This window comes from Myotis daubentonii, chromosome 9 (assembly GCF_963259705.1).
Source record: "Myotis daubentonii chromosome 9, mMyoDau2.1, whole genome shotgun sequence".
Taxonomy (NCBI): Eukaryota; Metazoa; Chordata; class Mammalia; order Chiroptera; family Vespertilionidae; genus Myotis; species Myotis daubentonii.
Window position 1 is genome coordinate 59,198,808 of NC_081848.1, and position 21,931 is coordinate 59,220,738.

General features: G+C 41.4%; 1 protein-coding gene across 1 annotated transcript; it reads right to left on the reverse strand.

The window, feature by feature from the left end:
- Nucleotides 1-18,411: 18,411 nt before the first annotated feature.
- Nucleotides 18,412-21,712, reverse strand: FANCF (FA complementation group F). Its single transcript, XM_059709148.1, has one exon. The coding sequence runs from the start codon at nucleotides 21,689-21,691 to the stop codon at nucleotides 20,609-20,611; it is 1,083 nt and encodes a 360-aa protein (XP_059565131.1). The 5' UTR covers nucleotides 21,692-21,712; the 3' UTR covers nucleotides 18,412-20,608.
- Nucleotides 21,713-21,931: the final 219 nt, after the last annotated feature.

Below are 21,931 nucleotides of genomic sequence, written 5' to 3' on the forward strand. Positions count from 1 at the left end.
AACAAAATTTCAATTATATAGCCGAAACCAGTTTGGCTCAGTGGATGGAGCGCCGGCCTGCGGACTGAGGGGTCCCAGGTTCGATTCCGGTCAAGGGCATGTACCTGGGTTGCGGGCACATCCCCAGTGGGAGATGTGCAGGGGGCGGCTGATCGATGTTTCTCTCTCATCGATGTTTCTAACTGTCTATCTCTCTCCCTTCCTCACTGTAAAAAATCAATAAAATATATTTTTTAAAAAAAATTTCAATTATAGAAGATAAATAAACCCCAAATACCTGCTTTCAGCCATCCGTGGCCACGGAGCTGGAGCGAGCAGGAGGCTTGGTTGCTCCAGTGATGGAGGAAGCCAAGCTTCCCACCTGCCGCGGCCAGCTCTGAGCTCCACTGAAGGCAACAAAGTTTCAATTATAGAAGGTAAATAAATCCCAGAATAAAAAAAAGAAGAAAGAAAAAAAGGAGAGGCTGGGAGCTTCCATTGCCGGGGGGCTTGGCCAGCCTGAAAACGGCCCTCAGCCCCTCACCCAGACTGGCCAGGCACCCCAGTGGGAGACCCCCCCCCACCCTAAAGGGGGTGTGGCCAGCATAAAAACAGCCATCAGCCCCTCACCCAGGCTGGCCCATGCACCAGGCCTCTATCCTATATAATAAAAGGGTAATATGCAAACTGACCCTAAGAGCAGAAAGACTGGGAATGACTGGTCACTATGACACACACTGACCACCAGGGGGCAGACACTCAATGCAGGGGATGCCCCTGGTGGTCAGTGCGCTCCCACAGGGGGAGCTCTGCTCAGCCACAAGCCAGGATGACGGCTGCCAGTACAGCGGTGGTGGTGGGAGCCTCTCCCACCTCCTCAGCAGCACTAAGAATGTCAGACTGCAGCTTAGCCCTGCTCCCCGCTGGCAAATGGACATCCCCCGAGGGCTGCCGGGCTGCCAGAGGGATGTCTGATTGCCAGCTTAGGCCCAATCCCCTGGGGAGCTGGCCTAAGACTGCAGGTGGTCATCCCCCAAGGGGTTCCAGACTGCGAGAGGGCACAGGCCGGGCTGAGGGGACCCCCTCTGCCGAGTGCACAAATTTTTGTGCATCGGGCCTCTAGTCTATAATAATAAAAGGGTAATATGCTAATTAACCAGATATCCTTCCTGATGAAGCCGGGGTCAGAGGGAAGTCAGCCTGGGTCCTGGGTGCCTAAGGGCAGCCCAAGGTAAGCCAGCCTGGGTCCCTGGTGCCTGTGGGCGTCCAGAAGAGGGAAGCCTGGGTCTTGGGTCCCAGGGGGAAGCTGGTGCCAGCAGCTGAGGGAAGGCCTACTCTTGCACAAATTTTTGTCCATTAGGACTCTAGTCTATCTACACTAATAAAAGAGAAAGATGCAAATTGACCATACCTTCATGACACCAACTAGCCAATCAGGAGTGAGTATGCAAATGAACCCAACACAGATGGCAAGTTTATTTGCATACACTGGCACCGAGTGGCCAGAGGCGGGGCGGGGTGAGACGCTTGCATTGTTGCCATGGCGATAATGCAGGCGTTCTGCGCTGCCCCAGCTGCTCTGGGCCTCTGGGCAGCAGGCGAAGGCAGAAAGGCGACTCCAAGCCTGAACAAAGGCAGAAAGGTGGCTCTGGGCCAGAGCGAAGATGGAAAGGCAGCTCTGGCTGGAGCGAAGGCAGTACCAGCAGCCAGGGGAAGGAAAGCCCATTCTTGAATGAATCTTCATGCATTTGGCCTCTAGTATATATATATATATGGCTAATATGCTGTGTCCCTTTGGGAGTTCATCCAGGAGACTAGGAGTTCGATTGCTCACTATGACATGTGCTGACCACCAGGGGGTGGCATGGAACATGGCGGGTGACCAGTGGCAGCAGTGGGGGCACTGAGGGAGCAAGGGAAGGAGGAGGCAGGGAGGTGGGGAACCTGATCGGTCCTGATCACTGGGCTGGCCTAGGGACCCTACCCATGCACAAATTTCATGCACCGGGCCTCTAGTCCTATATAATAAAAGCCTAATATGCAAATCAACCAAACTGACTGACTGGTCAGTGGCAGAGCAGGGCCGGTGAGTGGGCAGCAACAGGCCAGCCAGCCAGCCAAGGCGGGTTCCAGCAGGCAGAGAGAGAGAATGGTGATTGGGGGACAGTGGCAACTGGCAGCGACAGTGGAGTGATGGGGGTGGGGCTGGCCACTTGCCAGCCAATGCCATCCCCCAATCAGCCCGCATATTGCCTCCCACAGAGGGAGGCCAGACTGCAGCTTATGTGGGGAGTGGGCCTAAACTGTCAGTCAGACATCGCCCAAGGCCTCCCAAACTGCGAGAAGGTGCAGACTGGACTGAGGTCCCCTCCCTCTCAGTGCATGAATTTTTGTACACCGGGCTTCTAGTCTTCCAATAAAGAGCCACCGGTCTTAGAGGTTTGAAGACAAACCATACAGAAAGGAGGGAGATGACACAAAAATGACAGATGCCAGACTACTAAATATTACATTGCAAGGGTAACTTTATTGGTTATGCCTTCCCAGGACAACTGTTAACAATGAAAGTAGTTATTCATCTATGGGTTTTTTTCAATGCCTACAGCTTCTTATTGTGTGACATTAAACAGAAATGACAATGTTTTTGAAAGTCAGAGAGATTTTGCAACATGAGTTTTTGTTTTGAGTTTTTAATTTTTTAAAATTATTCTTCAATAGTAGAACCAATAAAATAAGCTGAAGAAAGTGTTAAAAGCACGCACACACACACACACACACACACACACACACACACACATATATATATAAATGAAAAATACATACAGTGGGTGTGCAAAAGTAGGTTTACACTTGTTCATGTGGAAATAAAATAATCCACACTAATAATAGACAAATATGTAAATTGACTGTACCTCTGTGGCACCCCAAGCCAATCAGGAGCGAGTATGCAAATTAACCCAACAAAGATGGTGGGCCTGTGGGCATAGCAGAGGTATGCAGGTGCCAAGCAGCTGGGGGCCCGCCACTCAGGGCCTACATGCACCGGCCCCGGGTGGCCGGGGGCGAGGCGGGCCGCTCGGGGCCTACGTGCACAGGTGGCAAGTGGCTGGGGGCAGAGTGGGCGTCCCTGGGACCCCACCAGCTTTGAGCCTGTGGCCAGTGTGAGCTCACATGCATGCATGCTGGCGCCAAGTGGCCGGGGTACCGGGGATGCCACTGGAGTGTCTGGTCCTGCCAGCCAGGCCTGGGGGCAGCTGGAGTTCACAGTCCTTTTTGTTTGTGCAGCCCCTGGACCAGAAGTGGAAGCCCAGAGCATGGGGATAACCAGGAATGTTGGGAATCATAGTTCTGGTGGCCTACATGTTGCGGGATCTCCTAGACCAGTGATGGCGAACCTATGACGTGTGTCAGAGGTGACATGCGAACTCATTTTTTTGGTTGATTTTTCTTTGTTAAATGGCATTTAAATATATAAAATAAATATCAAAAATATAAGACTTTGTTTCACTATGGTTGCAAATATCAAAAAATTTCTATATGTGATATGGCACCAGAGTTAAGTTAGGGTTTTTCAAAATGCTGACACGCTGAGCTCTAAAGGTTCGCCATCACTGTCCTAGACACTAGAGCAAAGTGAGCCTGGAGCAAGTTACTGTTGTGGGTGGGGGATGGAGGGAGAGCAAAGGTGAGAAACATAAGTAAAATCAGAGTGTTGAGGAAAAATTAAAGGGAAGATATCCTGCAACTTCTAGGAAATCTCCACCAATGGAGCAAATAAAAAAAAAGACCTCTATTCTGTGAGCACAAAACCAAACTGGGTTGGGGTCTCAGACAATTAGCTCACATGATTGCAAAGACAGACAGAAACTCTCAGATTGGAGAGGGTGCAGGTCAGGCTGAGGGACCCAACCCCTGGGCATGAATCTTCGTGCACCAGGCCCTTAATTAATAAATAATAATACAAGAATAAACTATCTTGCATACTCACAATTGTCAACTTACTTTTGCCAACCCCTGTGTATATCACATATAGAAATTCGGATGAAAATTAGTTATAGCCAAGCTGCTTAAAAACTAGGTTTGTCGTCCAGAGAGAAGAATGTCTCCAAATGACATGCTGCAATTAAACAAAATATTGTAACAAAAATGTGGTTAACCTATAAGACTTTTTGCTTGCCACTTTGCATTTCCACTTTTGAAATGAAGAAACCATCATGACAAACACAGAGTTGAATCAGTGATATAAAAATTATGTCCAAAATAGATATGCGAATTTAAATTTCATAACCTGACGGGGAGAAACTTCCAGGCTGAACATAGAAGTGTCTAAGGGTAAAAATAAGCAGAAATGGCCTGTTAATTCCAAGTCCCATATTTCACACTTCCCACAAACTGAATCTGAGGTGAAAAGTATTTGAATATATACTTTTGTGCTTAAAAATGCTTAAATTGGAAGAAATGAGGAAATTGCCTTTTCCCAAGGACAAGAAATATAGAACAATTTCCCCTAAAATTTTAAGAGTTCAGTTAGATAAGACAAGCTTTAGATTAACCCTCAAATAGCTTCAGCTTAAACTAGCAAACACAGTATGTATGTGTAATGTGTGTGCATGTATGTACTATATATATATTTTGTGTATGTACATGTATAAAATCATAATCCTAATAATATTTTATATACAATAAGATAAAAATATAAATTATAAGAAATGACTGGCAGAAGTAACTGTCACTTATTTAGGGTCCTTTCAATGCTTCAGAAACAAAAAGCATTTCAAAAGAGCAACAAAAGCTATAAAATTCTTAGAAAAAAAACTTAGTGTCCAAGACCTATGAAGAATAAATAACAACATAAATGATTAAAAAACACAAAAGGCAATCAAATTCCTGAGTAAAAAGAGTTACAATTTTCCCAGATGGGAAGACTCAAAAATTATAGAAATATCAACCCTAAATTAAGTTAATTAAATATAAATTCAATATAATCCAATGAGAAAGCCATTATATTTTGGGGTAGAATTTGGTGTAGTAATTCTAAAGTTCACCTGAAATAGAAAATCTGTTAGAATAAGAACTTTTGGGGGAAAATAATACAAAAAAAAAATCCTATCTTACAGAAATTAAAACAGAGTGGTTTGGGGGGTGGGGGTGAGGGTAGGGAATAAGATCAAGCAAACAGAATAGAGAATCTCGAAGCATTTGCATGAAAAATTTAGCATAGAAAAGGTAACATTGCAAATCAGTGGGGAAAATATACTAGTGGTGTTGGGGTAATGGGATCTCCATTTGTATTCACTAAAGGCAAAAATAAATTTCAGATGGAATACAGATCAACTTTAAATGAATTAAATGTAAACAAAAATATACATTAAAAAAACAAAAATCATCAAATTTTAAAATAAAATAGAGGAAGATCATTTTGATAATATTAAAGTAGGGGAAGCTGTTTTAAGTAAGCAAATTAGAAGCTAAAGAAAAAGCAGAATTAGCTTTTAAACATTTAAAACATTATTGTGACTAACGATGCTGTAAAAACAGTTAAAATACAAGAACCAATTTAGAGAGAAAGTATTTGGAATACTTTTAATACATGAAATAATAAAATCTCAAATACATAGGAGGATAGAAAAAGGTAAGATAAAAAATAGGGGTAGTCTGGCCATTGTAGCTCAGTAGTTTAGCATCAACCTATGAACCAAGCGGTCATGATTCTGATTCCGGTCAGGGCACATGCCTGGATTGTGGGCTTGATCCCCAGTGGGGGTTGTGCAGGAGGCAGCTGATCAAAGTGTCTCTCTCACCATTGGTTTTTCTATCTCTATCTTTCTCTCCCTTTTTCTCTAAGATCAATTAAAATATTTTTTTTAAAAAAATAGGGGTAAAGTTTAAACATTTCACCAAATGAGAAATACCAATAGCCAATTACCGTATAAAAATTCTCAATGTCACTGATAATCAGAAAAATATATTTTAAAATGAGAAGCTAGCCTGTAAAATAAGAATATATTCATATGTAATTTAGTAGGAAAAATTGTATACTTTCTATTTAATATTTGAATAGATAATATATCCCTACACGTCAAAATGCACAAGTACAAAATGGTATGCAATAGTCTTCTCACCCAGCTCCCTGCCAATGGTTTACTTCTTACAGGTAATTAATTTCTTTATCTTCTATGTAGTTTTACGAAAATGTTTTATGCATTTACAGGCAAATACACAATGCTTTGCACTTTAATTTTACACAAACACACAGATAGCTTTCTCCTTATTTTTTACAGTGTTCCATTGTATAGACATGACATAATTGATGGACATATAGTTTGATGACAATGCTACAATAAAAAACTGTATATAATGTATATATATTGCATCACATAGATTTGAATATATGCAGGGTAAATTTCTGGAGTATAATTGCTGAATAAAATTATATTTGTTCTTTTACAAATGAGTATAGCCTTTTGAGGAGGAATTTTGGAGATAGTGTTAAAATTTCAAATAGTTATTTTTTGGAACAAAGAACCTTTCCTGCAAAGTACTTTTGACATTATAAATAATGTCTCTAAAAGGATACATATTGCAGTATTTTAATAGCAATAAACTGGAGCTCTAAATGTCTTTTCTTTTGGAATGATTATAGTATATATAATGGTCTATCCATATTACTGAATAACATATGGCTATTAGAAGGAATGAATTAGGTCCACATAAACAAAGATGGAAAAATCTCCAAGATATATATGTATAATTAAATGGAAAAAAAACAAGTGACTGAACAATATGTGACATAAAATTTATGTTATTTTTTAAAATATCTTTCCAATCTGAAAGGATACACACCAAATTGTTAAAAGTGATCATTTGTGAAAAATGGAGGGATGGGTGTAGGTGATATGGGGCAATGTGAAGGGGAATTTTACTATTTTTTTCTGTATGTCTGGATTTACATTATTTTTAAAATAATAAAAGAAAATATTAGGAACACCTCACTATGAAAGTCAGCTTCTAAAATCTCTTGTGTGGATGCACTCTAAGATCCAAAGGAAGAGAGTGCAGATTGTAACAGATAAAAATGTATGTCAATAGAGATGACAAGCAAGGACAGCATAAGCAGAATCGTAGGGTACCTTTGCTGGTATATATGGTAGTCCCATTATAAACATGCCTTTTCAGCTAAAAGTAATAAATCTAATTTTAAACTAAAAAACAAAGTTAGCATAGCCACAATCTTTGCAATTTCTAAGTGATAAAATGTGATAACTTTGGCGAAATATATAAAATGCATTTTATACAAAAAGGAAAATGTGGAACTAATATAAATAAATCATGTTTTATAAGTTATTGGAAACTGACTACTTTATATGAACCTACCATATGAGACTATAATTACACCTTATAAACATGAAAAATAACTAAACCAGCAGGAGGGATTTCTTTCCCTCAATAAAAGAACCATATGTCAGGTAAAAGGAAAATGATCACATCCACCAATGTTATTTCTGAACCTCTGTCCTGCTTAGTTCGTAGTTGAACCATGCCATCTATCCTGTATAATAAAAGCCTAACATGCTGTCTGGTCGTCCGGTCGTCCGTTCAACCAATCAAAGTGTAATATGCTAAGGCCGCTCAACTGCTCACTGTGATGTGCACTGATCACCAAGGGGCAGACAGTCGACCAGTTGACCAGTCGCTATGACGTACACTGACCACCAGGGGGGAGACACTCCAACCGGTAGGTTAGCTTGCTGCCGAGGTCTGGCCGATTGGGACTGAGTTGGGCTGGACACACCCTGGAGCCCTCCCATGGTCCCTCCCCAGCTGGCCAACCTCCTGCATCCCTCCCTGGCCCCAATCATGCACCGATGGGGTCCCTCAGCCTGGCCTGCACCCTCTCACAATCCGGAACCCTTCTGGGGATGTTGGAGAGCCAGTTTTTGCCCGATCCCACAGACCAGGCTGAGGGACCTCACTGGTGCATGAATTCATGCACCGGGCCTCTAGTTAATAATAACAGTACTAGGCATAGCTAATTTAACCAAAATATTCATTTCATAAAGTTACAAGCTGACATTGGGAGCATTGAACCTTAAATTTTTTCTAATGTTTTAATCTGAAGAATTTTTCTATCTAAAGTAAAACTGAAATCTGTTGTATCCATTTTAGAATTTAATCTTAGTAGCTTTTATTTTCACACATTTGTGGTGAGTTTAAAAAAATAATATGTTAATATTATTTCATCTTGTTAGAAATTCAATATAGAAAAATGAAACATTAATATTTTATTGTGAGTCAATCACTGGAAAAATTTTCTCATTTCATCTGTTTTTAATATCATGTACGGCATTGCCTTCTATGTAAATGTGCCAATGAATAAATATCTAGTAAACAAGACAAAACAAAAGAACTAGAAGGTATTTTTTTTCCTGAAGTTCTAGTATTACATATAAATAATTCAAGAGCTTCCTCTTAATCTCCTTAATATTTCACCGAGAGACAGCCAATAATTAAAGTCTCCTGTACCCTTCTGACAGATGTGACATACATGTGATTATTTTTCTGTTTTTTTTAGGGCACATCATGCTTTCTGTTCACTGTGGTACTATGTCACCAATTCTCAAGATTTAATCACTCCTTTACACTTGGATATTTTACTGTGATTGAAAATCTGATTTTTCAACTTGGTTGATGTAAAGTAATTACTTTTCATCATTACATGCTTCCAAAGAACAGAAACCTGATAAGGCTTACTGATACTTGATGGTCCTCCCATGATAAAAATAAATATATACAATATTCAGTTCTAATTTCCCAATAATTAACATGAAGTTTTCCTTCCAAGGCCTGAAAAATCCTTCTGGTTTTATGAGTTCTCTCTTTCCAAAGTCTCCCTCATCCTAACCTTTTAACAAGAAAAACAATTTCTAGCAAAATAAATATTTAATAAATAATGGTCAAAAAGTTCAGTTGTCAATTAAGTATAATTTTTTAAAAGCAACATACATGAGGCTTATCTGATTTCTTTATTTATAGCTGTTGCACTTTTTCTACCTGGCCATCTGAAAATCCCTTCTTTGATTCTTGAAGGGCAGTAATTTAATCAGTACACACTACTTGACTGTATGTTCTTTAGGCTTATATTTTTCGTTTATTAGGTTTACATTTTTCTTATTTCAGACGCTTTTCTTTTCTATTATATCTTTGAATATTTTTACTCATTCTCTTTTTGGGGATTGTCTCCTCCAAGAACATTAAATACCTGAATGACCTTGGACAAATGTTTTCACCCACCAAACTTCCATTTCCTTATTTATAACATGAGGATAATGCTACTTATTCTGCAATGTTGGTTATTAAATAAAATAATGTAAGTAAAAAGCTTAACAAAGAATCTGGGAAATAGTAGATGTTCAATAAATGTTAATCTCTCTCCTTCAGGCCCCATCCTTGATATTTGATCACCCATGATATCTGATCAGGTTTTTCATCCCCCACTTTTTTTTTTTGATCCCTAAATCCTTATTCTGCCTTTAGCAAGAATCTTGTAAGGCCAGGTTAGCAAGACTCCCCCTGTCTTCTGGCTCCTCTTAGTAATTTTCCAGCTACTCCCCTCTCTGCTAGGTGGCTATTAGTCCCCACTGGTCTTTGTTGTACTTAAAGAGTTTAGCCCAATCTCTCCTCTCTATTTCAATTCCCTGATTACAAAATTCATGAATAAACTATTCCTTACCATTTAAACAAGTATCAGAATATTGTTTTCAATAGCAGAGTCACAATAGTAAGATAAATAAAACTTAAAAATATATTTTTTAAAAAAGTAAATCTATACTGGCTTTCCTATTGTTCCTAAAAGATACAGTCCAAATCCTCTTTATTTGCTGGGGTTATTTTTCCTAACTCCATCCTACTATGATATAATAAATTTTTAAAAAGAGTTTTTATTGATTTTTTTTCTTTTTTACAGAGAGGAAGGGGGGAGGGAGGGGGAGAGAGAGAGAGAGAGAGAGAGAGAGAGAGAGAGAGAGAGAGAGAAGAGAGAAAGAAAGAGAAAGAGAGTTAGAAAAATCGATGAGAGAACCAAGATGGCGGCATAGGTTAACGCTGGAGTTTGCTGCTTTGAACAACTACTTCAAAAGTGAAACTAAAACACGGAACGGACATCACCCAGAACCACAGGAACGCTGGCTGAGTGGAAGTCCTACAACTAGGAGGAAAGAGAAACCCATACGGACACTCAGAGGAGGCGCAGTGCTGAAGTCAAATTCTGAGGTGCGGAGTGTGCGGAGCAGGCTGGCGGCGGAGGGCGCGGTTGGCGTTTTCAATTGGGAGGGAGTCGCAGACTCTGAGCTCCAGATCCGGGCGAGTCTTTAGGGACCCAGACTCAAACGGGAGAAGCAGGACTGTCTGGCTTCGGTCAGAGCGAGTGCAGCTTTCTCTCCGAGCTTTGCTGCGGGTGCTGGGACTCAGAGAGGCAGAGCCCCTGGGGACAGGACTGAGAGCCGCCATAACTGCTCTCTCTGGCCCACCCTGTTGATCCTGTGCGACCCGCCCTGCCCACGCCCTGCACAGAGGCATTTGCCGGATAGCCTCAGGCAAAGGCTAGATTAGCACCTCCCTAGAGGACAGAAGTTCTCTCACTGCTGACACAGCTGATTCTCATAGCCACTTGGCCTGGAGGTCAAACCCTCCCTGGAATTAGCTACAACAATCAAGATTTATCTATAAGACTGCGAACAAAGACCACTAGGGGGTGCACCAAGGAAGCATAACAAAATGCGGAGACAAAGAAATAGGACAAAATTGTCAATGGAAGAAATAGAGTTCAGAACCACACTTTTAAGGTCTCTCAAGAACTGTTTAGAAGCTGCCGATAAACTTAATGAGATCTACACGAAAACTAATAAGACCCTCGATCTTATATTGGGGAAACAACTAGAAATTAAGCACACACGGACTGAAATAACGAATATTATACAGACGCCCGACAGCAGACCAGAGGAGCGCAAGAATCAAGTCAATGATTTGAAATGCAAGGAAGCAAAAAACATCCAACCGGAAAAGCAAAATGAAAAAAGAATCCAAAAATGCGAGGATAGTGTAAGGAGCCTCTGGGACAGCTTCAAGCGTACCAACATCCGAATTATAGGGGTGCCAGAAGATGAGAGAGACCAAGATATTGAAAACCTATTTGAAGAAATAATGACAGAAAACTTCCCCCACCTGGTGAAAGAAATGGACTTACAGGTCCAAGAAGCGCGGAGAACCCCAAACAAAAGGAATCCAAAGAGGACCACACCAAGACACATCATAATTAAAATGCCAAGAGCAAAAGATAAAGAGAGAATCTTAAAAACAGCAAGAGAAAGAAACTCAGTTACCTACAAGGGAATACCCATACGACTGTCAGCTGATTTCTCAACAGAAACTTTACAGGCCAGAAGGGAGTGGCAAGAAATATTCAAAGTGATGAATACCAAGAACCTACAACCAAGATTACTTTATCCAGCAAAGCTATCATTCAGAATTGAAGGTCAGATAAAGAGCTTCACAGATAAGGAAAAGCTAAAGGAGTTCATCACCACCAAACCAGGATTATATGAAATGCTGAAAGGTATCCTTTAAGAAGAGGAAGAGGAAGAAAAAGGTAAAGATACAAATTATGAACAACAAATATGCATCTATCAACAAGTGAATCTAAGAATCAAGTGAATAAATAATCTGATGAAAAGAATGAACTGTTGATTATAATAGAATCAGGGACATAGAAAGGGAATGGACTGACTATTCTTGGGGGGGAAAGGGGTGTGGGAGATGTGGGAAGAGACTGGACAAAAATCGTGCACCTATGGATGAGGACAGTGGGTGGGGAGTGAGGGCGGAGGGTGGGGCGGGAACTGGGAGGAGGGGAGTTATGGGGGGGAAAAAAAGGGAACAAATGTAATAATCTGAACAATAAAGATTTAATTAAAAAAAATAAAATTAAAAAAAAAAAAAAGAAAAAAGAAAAATCGATGAGAGAGAAACATTGATCAGCTGCCTCCTGCACACCTCCTACTGGGGATGTGCCCCACAACTAAGGTACATGCCCTTGCCGGAATTGAATCTGGGACCTTTCAGTCCCCAGGCCGATGCTCTATCCACTGAGCCAAACCATTAGGGCTATAATATTTTGATCCCCAATATTCCTTTTGGCCTCATTACTCCCTCCACCGGTGAATAAGTGCCATATTTCCCTGGGGAGAGAGAAGATACAACTTAGAACAATGATATCAAATAGGATCCTAAACACATTTTTCAGAAACGTTTACTGTGGTTGTTCGTCTGTTTTTGAATTCTGAAAACCTAGTTCTGCATATTAAGAGTACATGCCTGGAGGACTCAGACCACAGGATTATATAACAATGAGAGAAATTTATATGATGACATTTTATTACAAGTCTTTCCAAAGAAAAGAGATTAAAATTATTTTCTGGGATAGCATAGAAGTTTGGAGAGGATTTGGAAGACAGAGTAAGAGAGTTTAGATGTGAATGTGAAAGTCTGCTTTCAATTTTGCCTCCTCTTCTAGTCAAAACCCTGGAGAAATCATAGAAAACTCTTGACGGTTTGGCTAAACAAAAGCAAAGGGGACTTGTGAGCTTTTCAACTCTCGGTCTTGAACGCTGGAGATAGAATTGAGCAAGTCATGCAGAGGGCACCCACGCCATCATTAGGCATGGCAGGTCCCCAAAGATTAAGGGCTTCAGATTCATCTCTCTCCCCTTGAGTTTTAGTTACCTTCCACAGGATATTGACAAGGTGTGAAATTACTTACATGCCTGAGAATTAAGAGCATGCATACCTAATGACGTGGCAGTGGGGATGTCTGAGAAAGAAGGGGTATCAGCTGGAGAATGGACAGCCTAAACTGCTGTGTGGATGGAGATGTGACATTAATACTTGTCATGACATCAGTACTGCCAGGGGCAGCTGAGGTGTGGACATATTCATCAAGAAGGGATCATGAAGTTTTCTACCCTCTATTTATGCCCAAAGAACAGATAATGTATATCAGTAGAAGAGTATTTACAGGTCAGAGACCCTTCTCTGGAGGATGCTAGGATGGCATAAAAAGCCCTCCTGCGCTGATAACACCTACAAAATACAAAAACAGAATGGGGAGTATTTATCCAAAGAAGACTGAGATTTAATCCACAGACATTTCATTATCTTAAACTGGCAAAATCAAATTTTCTGCCATCAGCTTGAGAGCTAAGTTCAGTAAGAAATGAAAATTGTAGCACGCAACATGTGATGATATAATGTGAAATTTTAAACTGGCTACACTACCGTGACATTTACTCAAGAAATAAAACTTCATAGTTTCCACTGAAACCCTTATTTAACCATGGGAAAATAATAGTAACTTACCTCAGAAAGTTGTTATGAAGAGTGAATGTTTATAGCACATGCAAAAAACCTAAGAAGTATTAGCTATCTACACTAATAAAACAGAAACATGGTAATTGGTGTACGACCGATACCCTTTTCATTGGCTAATCAGCGAGATATGCAAATTAACTGTCAGCCAAGATGGCGGCCGGCAGCCAGGCAGCTTGAAACTAACATGCGGCTTGCTTGCCTCAGTGACAGAGGAAACCAACGTTCCAGCCTGCAGCTGCCTCTGAGCTGGCAGTTTAAGAAACTCTGTAACAAATACCGCCCAACTTCAGCCAGCAGATTCGCAACATTGTAAGAAAGGCCAGAAACCTACTTTCAGCAGCAGAGGCCTAAGAGCTGGAGCCAAGCCTCAAGCTAAAGCTTGAGCCCAGAATTAAAAAAAAAAAAAAAGGAAAAAAGGAGCGGTTGGGAGCTTCAGTCACCCCCAGCCTGAAAACAGCCCTCAGCCCCTCACCCAGACTGTCCATGCACCCCAGTGGGGACCCCCACCCTGATCCAGGACACCCTTCAGGGCAAACCAGCCGGCCCCACCTGTGCACCAGGCCTCTATCCTATATAGTAAAAGGGTAATATGCCTCCCGGCACCGGGATCAGCGTGACGGGGCAGCGCCCAAACCCCCTGATTGCCCTGCGGCTCTGTGTGTGACAGGGGGCGGGGCCACAACCTCCCTATCCACCCTGCTCTGTGCCTGATAGGGGGGAGCTCCCCTCCCCATGGGCCCTGCTTTGTGTGTGACAGGGGGGAGCTCCTCAACCCCCTGATGGGCCCTGCTCTGTGTGTGACAGGGGGCAGCGCCCCAACCCCCAGATTGGCCCTGCTCTGTGTGTGACGGGGGTTGCTCCACAACCTCCCCATCGACCCTGCCTTGAGTGTGACAGGGGGCGGTGGCCCAACTCCCCAATAGGCCCTGCTCTGAGCCCGACCAGGGGCTGCACCTAGGGATTGGGCCTGCCCTCTGCCACCCGGGAGCAGGCCTAAGCCAGCAGGTCGTTATCTCCCGAGGGGTCCCAGACTGCGAGAGGGCACAGGCCAAGCTGAGGGACCCCCCCTCCCCCCCGAGTGCACAAATTTTTGTGCACCAGGCCTCTAGTCCTATATAATAAAAGGCTAATATGCAAATTGTCTCCTCAACCTGGAGTTCAACAGGGAGTTCAACCCAGAGTTCTACCAGGGGTGGGGCCGGCCAACCGCCTGCGACCCCTCCCCCTGACCAGCCCCACCTGATTGCCCTCTCACCCCAATCGGGGGTGGGGCCGACTGGCCAACTGGATCCCACCAGCACAGGAATTCGTGCACCAGGCCTCTAGTTTTATAATTACTGATTATATCTAGGATCATGTTGATTTTTGACATAGCAACTTGCTTTATACACTAAGGTACTGCATAGGGTAGCATGAGTCAACATAATATTTGATATCATTTGCCCCTTTTGAGAATTTAATGATCATCCCAATAAAAGTGAACAATGAATAAAACATTTTGCATATAATTCCACAGATTCATCTTTTGAGCTCTAAAGGTTGGTGGACCCTATGCTGAAAGTCCCTGCTATTCTATACATTTGCAATTATATCTACTACTAAGGCACTAAACCTTCAAGGAGCTAGGTTTTTTTCACTCACTTTTGATAGAAAATATAAATTCATCCCTTCAAAATATTTTCTTAGAGAATGAGAAAAGACAATAAACAGACATTAACACTGAAATGTCACAATGTTGGCATTATCTAATAAGGATTTTAAAGCAACTGTCATTTATCAATAATTCCTTGAGCAATTACAAGCACTTAAAACCAATAAAAAGGAAAGTCTCAGTAAAGAAATAGATGATATAAAGAAAAAAACAAACTGTAAACTTTAGAATCAAATAATAACAGAGATAAAAATTTAATGGAAAAACTCAACAACAGAATAGAGAGGACAGAGGCTGGAATCAGTGAAGTCAAAGATAGAATAATAGAAATTACCCAACATGAACAAAAGAGAAAATCTAGTAAGGAAAAAAAAAAATCAACAGAAACTCAGAGACTTCTTGGTATAAAACAGTATAGTTAACTCATGTCGTTGGACTAAAGAAAAGAAAGGATAAAATGAGTGGGGCTGAAAAATATTCTAAGAAATAATGGCTGAAATTTTTCCAAATTTGGCCAAAGACATAGCCTATAGATTCAAGAAGCTGATCAAATCCAAAATGGGATAAACCTAAGGAAATCTATACCATCAAACATCATAATCAAAGTTCTGAAAACTGTAGACAAAGAAATAAAAAACTTAAAGAAGAAAGAGAGAAATGACATTTTTTCTATAGGGAAAAAAACCTACTCAAATGACATTTTTGTCATCGTAAACCTGGAGGCCAGAAGGAAATGTCCCATTTTAAAATGCTGAATTAAAACACACACACACACACGCACACACACACCAGCCTTAAATTCTTTATCTAGCTTTATTATTCTTCAGGAATGAAGGGAAAAATCAAGACACTCCCTGATGAAGGAAATTTAGGAGAATGTCACACCCTAATGAATGACTAAATTAAGTTCTTGAATATTCATGATATTGTTTTACTAAAGGAAGATATAATTATGATTATCCCAAATGTGTAAACGAGAACATGGAAGCTTAAAATAATGATAAGAGTTTATCAAAGGTTGTCAATTAACAAGGCTTTTATTTCCCCCTTTTTGTCTCCTCTGTTACACTTCAGTACCCCCCACCATAAAAAAAATCAGTTTTTTAAATCTTTAACTCTTAAATGGAGTTATGTCTTTTAATTGCAATATTGTAATAGTAATTGTAATATCACATTCACAGAACTAGACTATAAAAATGGGTATAATACATTTAACAAATTGCAGAAACCATATTCTTCAAATATCCTGCCTTAGCTAAGGTTTATAATAACAAACAGCGAAATCATTTTGAATCTACTGGGGCCAATTTACTGGTGTAGTGCACAGGGTCCAGTGCTTCCAGCTATAATTAGAAAATGGAGCCTGCTCTCCATTAGTTTTGGTTACTATAATAATTCCATATGCAACCCATGCCTGCTGACTAGTGAACTAGATCATGTATCTTCTATAAATTGCTCTTGTTAGTCCCTTGTAATTTATTTTATGTTTCCAACAATAGTTTCAAACCAGCAGTGTCAGGAACACATGTTTTTACGCTTAATGAAAAAACAGACTAGTTGAATGTGTGCCTCCAACCTCATCCTCACTCCTAGCTATTAGTGTTTATGTAAAATACTAAATATTTTTGAAAATTATCAAAGATTGCAAAAGTGGATTTTCATCTTTTGAGCTCTAAAGGTTGATGGACCCTATGCTGAAAACATACATAGAAAACATACATCCTTTCTGCCAAGAATATTTATTACAAAATTATGAAATCTCATCTCTAAATGAGACTATAAAATAATTTATAATCTGCATTATTTTTGCTATTCTTTATTTTGATAGTTTGTTAGTGTATATTATTTGAAATTTGATATAAACATCCATTGTGTATTTTAATTCAGTTAATATTCTTAAGGTGTGTAATATGTCTTAGATTAGCAAAGAACTTTTACCAGTTTTGTCCCTGGGCACATCTACAGTCAGTGACCGTTAACAGTATGCTATTTTCTTATTCCATTCTGGCATATTGTCAATGCTCATAAATATATGCATAGCCTCAAACAGAATATCTTACCAAATAAGTATTGATAATGTGTCAGATGCATGGTATTTCAATAGCTATCCTATAGAGATATATACAATTATGGAGGGTAAAATACCCAATATTGAGCTACACAAATATCTATGCCTCACATATTGCTTTTCAGATATGGCTTCTTTTAATAAATAAAAAATTTGGTTCATAACATAAAAATATATAAGCTAAATAAATTGGTTTTTAAATGTTTTAGAGCATTAAATTATAGTCTGACATATTAGTAGGTGATCTATGCTTATTAAATAAATGAGTAAAAACTTGCAACACAAATATAAAACTGAACAATTAGATATAAAGTGAGCCTTTGTAGTGATTAACATACAATTTTTTAGAACTTTTAGAATAAAAATATTTTAAACAGTAATGTAAAACCAAATTTCAAATAAATCCCTAACATTGAGAGTATCATACATAGACTTCATTCACAGCATGATAATACTATTTGTAGAATATGTGTACATATAAAATATAAACTGGTTATTCACATTTTATATCCCTATGCCTATATGTCTGAATTTCTGCATATACAAATTTTTAAGATTAAATCCTGATCATTTATGAGATAAAACGATAAAATCACAATAGACTTTAAAACACCAAAGCTCTTTTGAACCCAAACCTTTATCCCAATATTAAGAGTAATGAAGCTTCAAGAGACAGTTGTATACACATTAATTACTACCATCATTCAAGCTACTTTCCCTTAGGGCCACCATATTTCTAAGCCAAAAGGGCATTCTTAGCCCACTATGGCAATTAGTATCTGATAAATGATCCTACTGCCACACTTCTAATATAGTGATTGATCATTTCCAATTAATTCCTGAGAGAAATCAATGATTTCTTCCTGAAGCATTTACATTAACTAATTTATGTTAATACGAATACTCTATATCCATAATTTGCTAGGGAAGATGGCCCATTCTATAAATAAACTGGTTACTACTTTAGAGCTTTGGTATACTGTTTCAGAGCTCAAAATATAAATATAAAAGCTATAAAGATCAAGTAAATTGGACAGTTTAACCACAGCAAGTAATCTTTACATTGGTAAATGTTGATCAAACTCAAATTCTAACAAAGAAGTGTTGGAAAATTTTTCAAATTGTTTGTAGCTTAGAAATGTTAGCATATATTGGGGACCCTACTTTTGTATGGATTTATACTCTTTGTATCTACTACTAAAATGACTTGCATTTTTAAAGCTATAACTCTAAGGGTGTTGTTGTAATCAAATGTTTCCTCCATTCCTATTTCTTTTATTTTGTTTGCTCCGTTTCTAATGTGAGGGCCTTGGATGTTCAAGCAGCACAGACAGTCTTGTCCTCACTGAGCTTATACTCTAATGGAAAAGACAGACACACATCAACACTAATATGGGATACAATTAATGGGAAAATGGGTGGTCTGAAGGAAAACAGAGTGTGATATATTTAGATAGAGGCATTATGGTGAGAAATGAAATTAAAATGAGCAGTGAAGGACATGGGTGATAACATTCTTGGCTAAGGATTAATGAAAGTAAAGGCTCTAAGACAGAAAAAAGCTCAGCCTATTCCAAGAACTGAAAGAAGACCTTTATTTTGGAGTCTATAGAAATTGGCTTAGTATGGAATTCCTTATCTCTAAAAACAGAAGATGAATTATGTGGATATGTTAGTATAGATAGATGTAGTAGTAGACATCTGCTTAAGTTCTCTTCCAATTACTTCAAATTTCTCAGTGAATATGGGAGTCCACTACTTGAGCTGTTAGGTGGAGGCAGATTGTAGAGGTACAGTAAAGAAAGTATAGAAACCAGCTAACTGCAGTGATCTGGCTGGGATATGATGGATGAATGACCATATAAATTATCAGCCAAACCAGGAATAAAAGGGGACACTTGTATTAATTATGCCAGGACAACAGGCATAACTCAAATCTGTCCTGAGCAAGCAATAATTTATGGTCATCCTAGCCTACACTAGGGGGATGAGTAAAAATGGAGATAAGGAAAAATATACTGATGGAAGGAATGTGAGGATTAGAAAAGAGGGAATATTTGAAGATAATTCCCAGTTTCTATTTATTGAGAAATACATGGGAATAAGCAGGCGTATAAGTGAGGATATAGATTTGTTTTGGATATGTTTGGTTGAGTGGCTTGTGAGACATTTAGACAGTCCTCGGGTTATGTCCAACTCCCATGCACCTCGTTTCATGGTTATGTCGCCATCTCCCATTTATTTATAAAAAGAAAAAATTCTGTCATTTCGACATATGTACATATGTGCTTTATGTTTTTTATTATTTATTTACCACAAGTAAAGGTCAGGAATTGTTATCTTTCTGTTGATTTTTTTTTACTGTTTCACTTCATTACTGCTGTGAATGTGCTCCATATGAGTGACAGAGGTGCTTATGTAGGTGGGTTTAGACTTACAGCGAAAATCACGTCATGTGGCCCCACAGGAACGGATCTCCGACGTAACCCGAGGACCTACTGTATATGGGGATATTGGTCATGAAGCTCTGATGGGAACTCTGGGCTGGAGATACAAATTGTGCAATAGGTAGTATTTAAATGGATGAGAACACATGGCAACCAGACTATTAAATTCTGAGAAATCCCAGGAAAGGTTGATTAGGGGAGAAATTAGCCAGAAAATTAAATTGAGAAAAAGTAGCTAGAAACGTAGGAGGAAACCAGGATAAAGTAATATCACACAGGTTTTGAGAATAGAATTTCAAGCCTAGTTCCAATAAAAGGGAGGGGTCAAAATGTCTGAAGTTGCAGGAAAGTCTAGTAATTTGATACAAGAAAAACGTTCCTTTGCATTTGGCATCATGGAAATAATTGTGACCTTGACAAGAGTCATTTCATAGTATTGAGGACAGAAATTAGACTGATGTGAGTTACCATATCTGACAACACAAAGAAAAGTCTTCAGTACTGGGGAGTTCAAAAACTGTTTTTTCTTTGAGAACTACGTTTGTTTGTTTTTTATTCTTACCTGAGGGATGTTTCGTTTTTATTGCCTTTTTTTGAGAGGGAGAAACACTGATGTTTCCCATACTGACAGGGATCAAACCTGCAGCCTAAGTATGTGCCCGGATCCGGAATGGAACCTGCAACCTTTTGGGACACGGGACGACCTCCAACCAACTGAGCCTCAGGCCAGGGCGAAGTACTATCTTTTCAGCATTCTTAGAAATGGTCCTTCTAAACTACTGTTAATTGCATGGCTTTAAATAGGATATTTCCAAGGTCATCTCCTCTACCCAGAAAACCCATGGTACCACACACCAGTCTTTCATATATCACCATTACAAGTTAGTACCTAAAATGTATTTTGGACACACGAGAGTATAGATTTGGTGGCAACACTGACATTTTAATTCTGTAAACCATATGTTCAAGTAGTAGAGAATGTTGCCCATATAGAACTGGGCTTGGCTGAGACCTGGACCTTGTCTTTCCCCAAATGCAGCCTCACGCACCGCTCCCAAGAGCTAACAACAGGTCTGTCCAGATGCTAAGGCCAGGGGCCTCGAAACCTCCATCCTGCGCCTTGCAAGTCTCCAGGGCACGAAGAGCTTCATCTTTCAGGGGCGAGGGGGCCTGAGAGAGGCTCTGAAACCGGCTGTACAGCTCCTCCCAGGGCCCCTCTCGGGCCTCGGCGCCAACCCACACGCCCTTCTGGAGATCGTAGTGCAGCCGTCGGCCCCAGTCGGTCAGCAGACCCAGGTAGACCGGGACGAGCTCCGGGTGGCGACCCACCACCGAGGTTAGAAGCCCGGCCGGGAGGCTGTGGCACAAAGCAGCCATGGTGTCTGGCTGGCCCAGAAGCCACTGAACCAGCTCGTGACGCCGCTCTCCCGGGGCCTGGGGGCTGTCCAGTTCCAGCTCCTTTTGGGGGGACCCGGGGGGCAACGACGGCGGCAGCAGCAGCGCGGCCGCTATCACCTCCAGGAAGCTGTTCTGGGGCCAGCGCGCCCACAGGCCGCTGAGCAGCGCGCGGGGGCCCTCCGCCCGGGCCTCGCCCACCTCCTGCAGACGCCGCAGCAGCAGCTCGGCCTGAGTCTCTACCAGTGGGTCCCGCCGAGCGGCCGGGTTCTCTCCCAAACCGCTGGCGCGCAGCAGGTGGACGGCGGCCCGGCGGCGGGCGAGGAGGGCCAGGCGGTCTTGCAGGGTCTCCTCCTCGGCGTCCCGGACGCCGGGGCCGGGGCAGAGCTGCTGCAGCAGGCAGCGAAAGGCGGCATCCCCGAGGGCCCGGTTCCCTAGCAGGCACTGAGACAGCAGGAGGTCGCAGCGCCCCAAGGCCCGGAAGTTCGTCAGCCCCGAGAAGGCGGCGGGCCCGGAGCCGTCCTCCCGCCTCCACCGGTCCTGCAGCCGCCGCTCCAGGGCCGAGCGGATGCCGGCATGACGGCCAAAGCGCCTGTAGACGTGGCGCAGGTAGCGAGCCCACTGCAGGGCCCGGCGCACGGTCGCGGGGTCCCAGCTGCGGACGTGGGCGGTGCGGGAGACGGCCAGCACCTCGGAGAAGCGCTCCAGTTGCTGCGAGAGCGACTCCATGGCGGCGCGCGAGGGCCTGACTTCCGTTTTCACCCTGGCGGCGGCGACTCCCTGCGAGCTGATTGGCGTGTCTGTGGAAATGATACGCCTCTCTACAAGGCTATTGGGCGAGGTCGCTGTCAATCTGACAACTCCACTTTAATCCGGGTACTTAGAAGCATTTAAACTGGAGAAACGGCGAGGTGGTGTTACTTCGTCCTTTGAACTCTTAGGGGCGGGAGAGTAAGTGCAGGACATCCT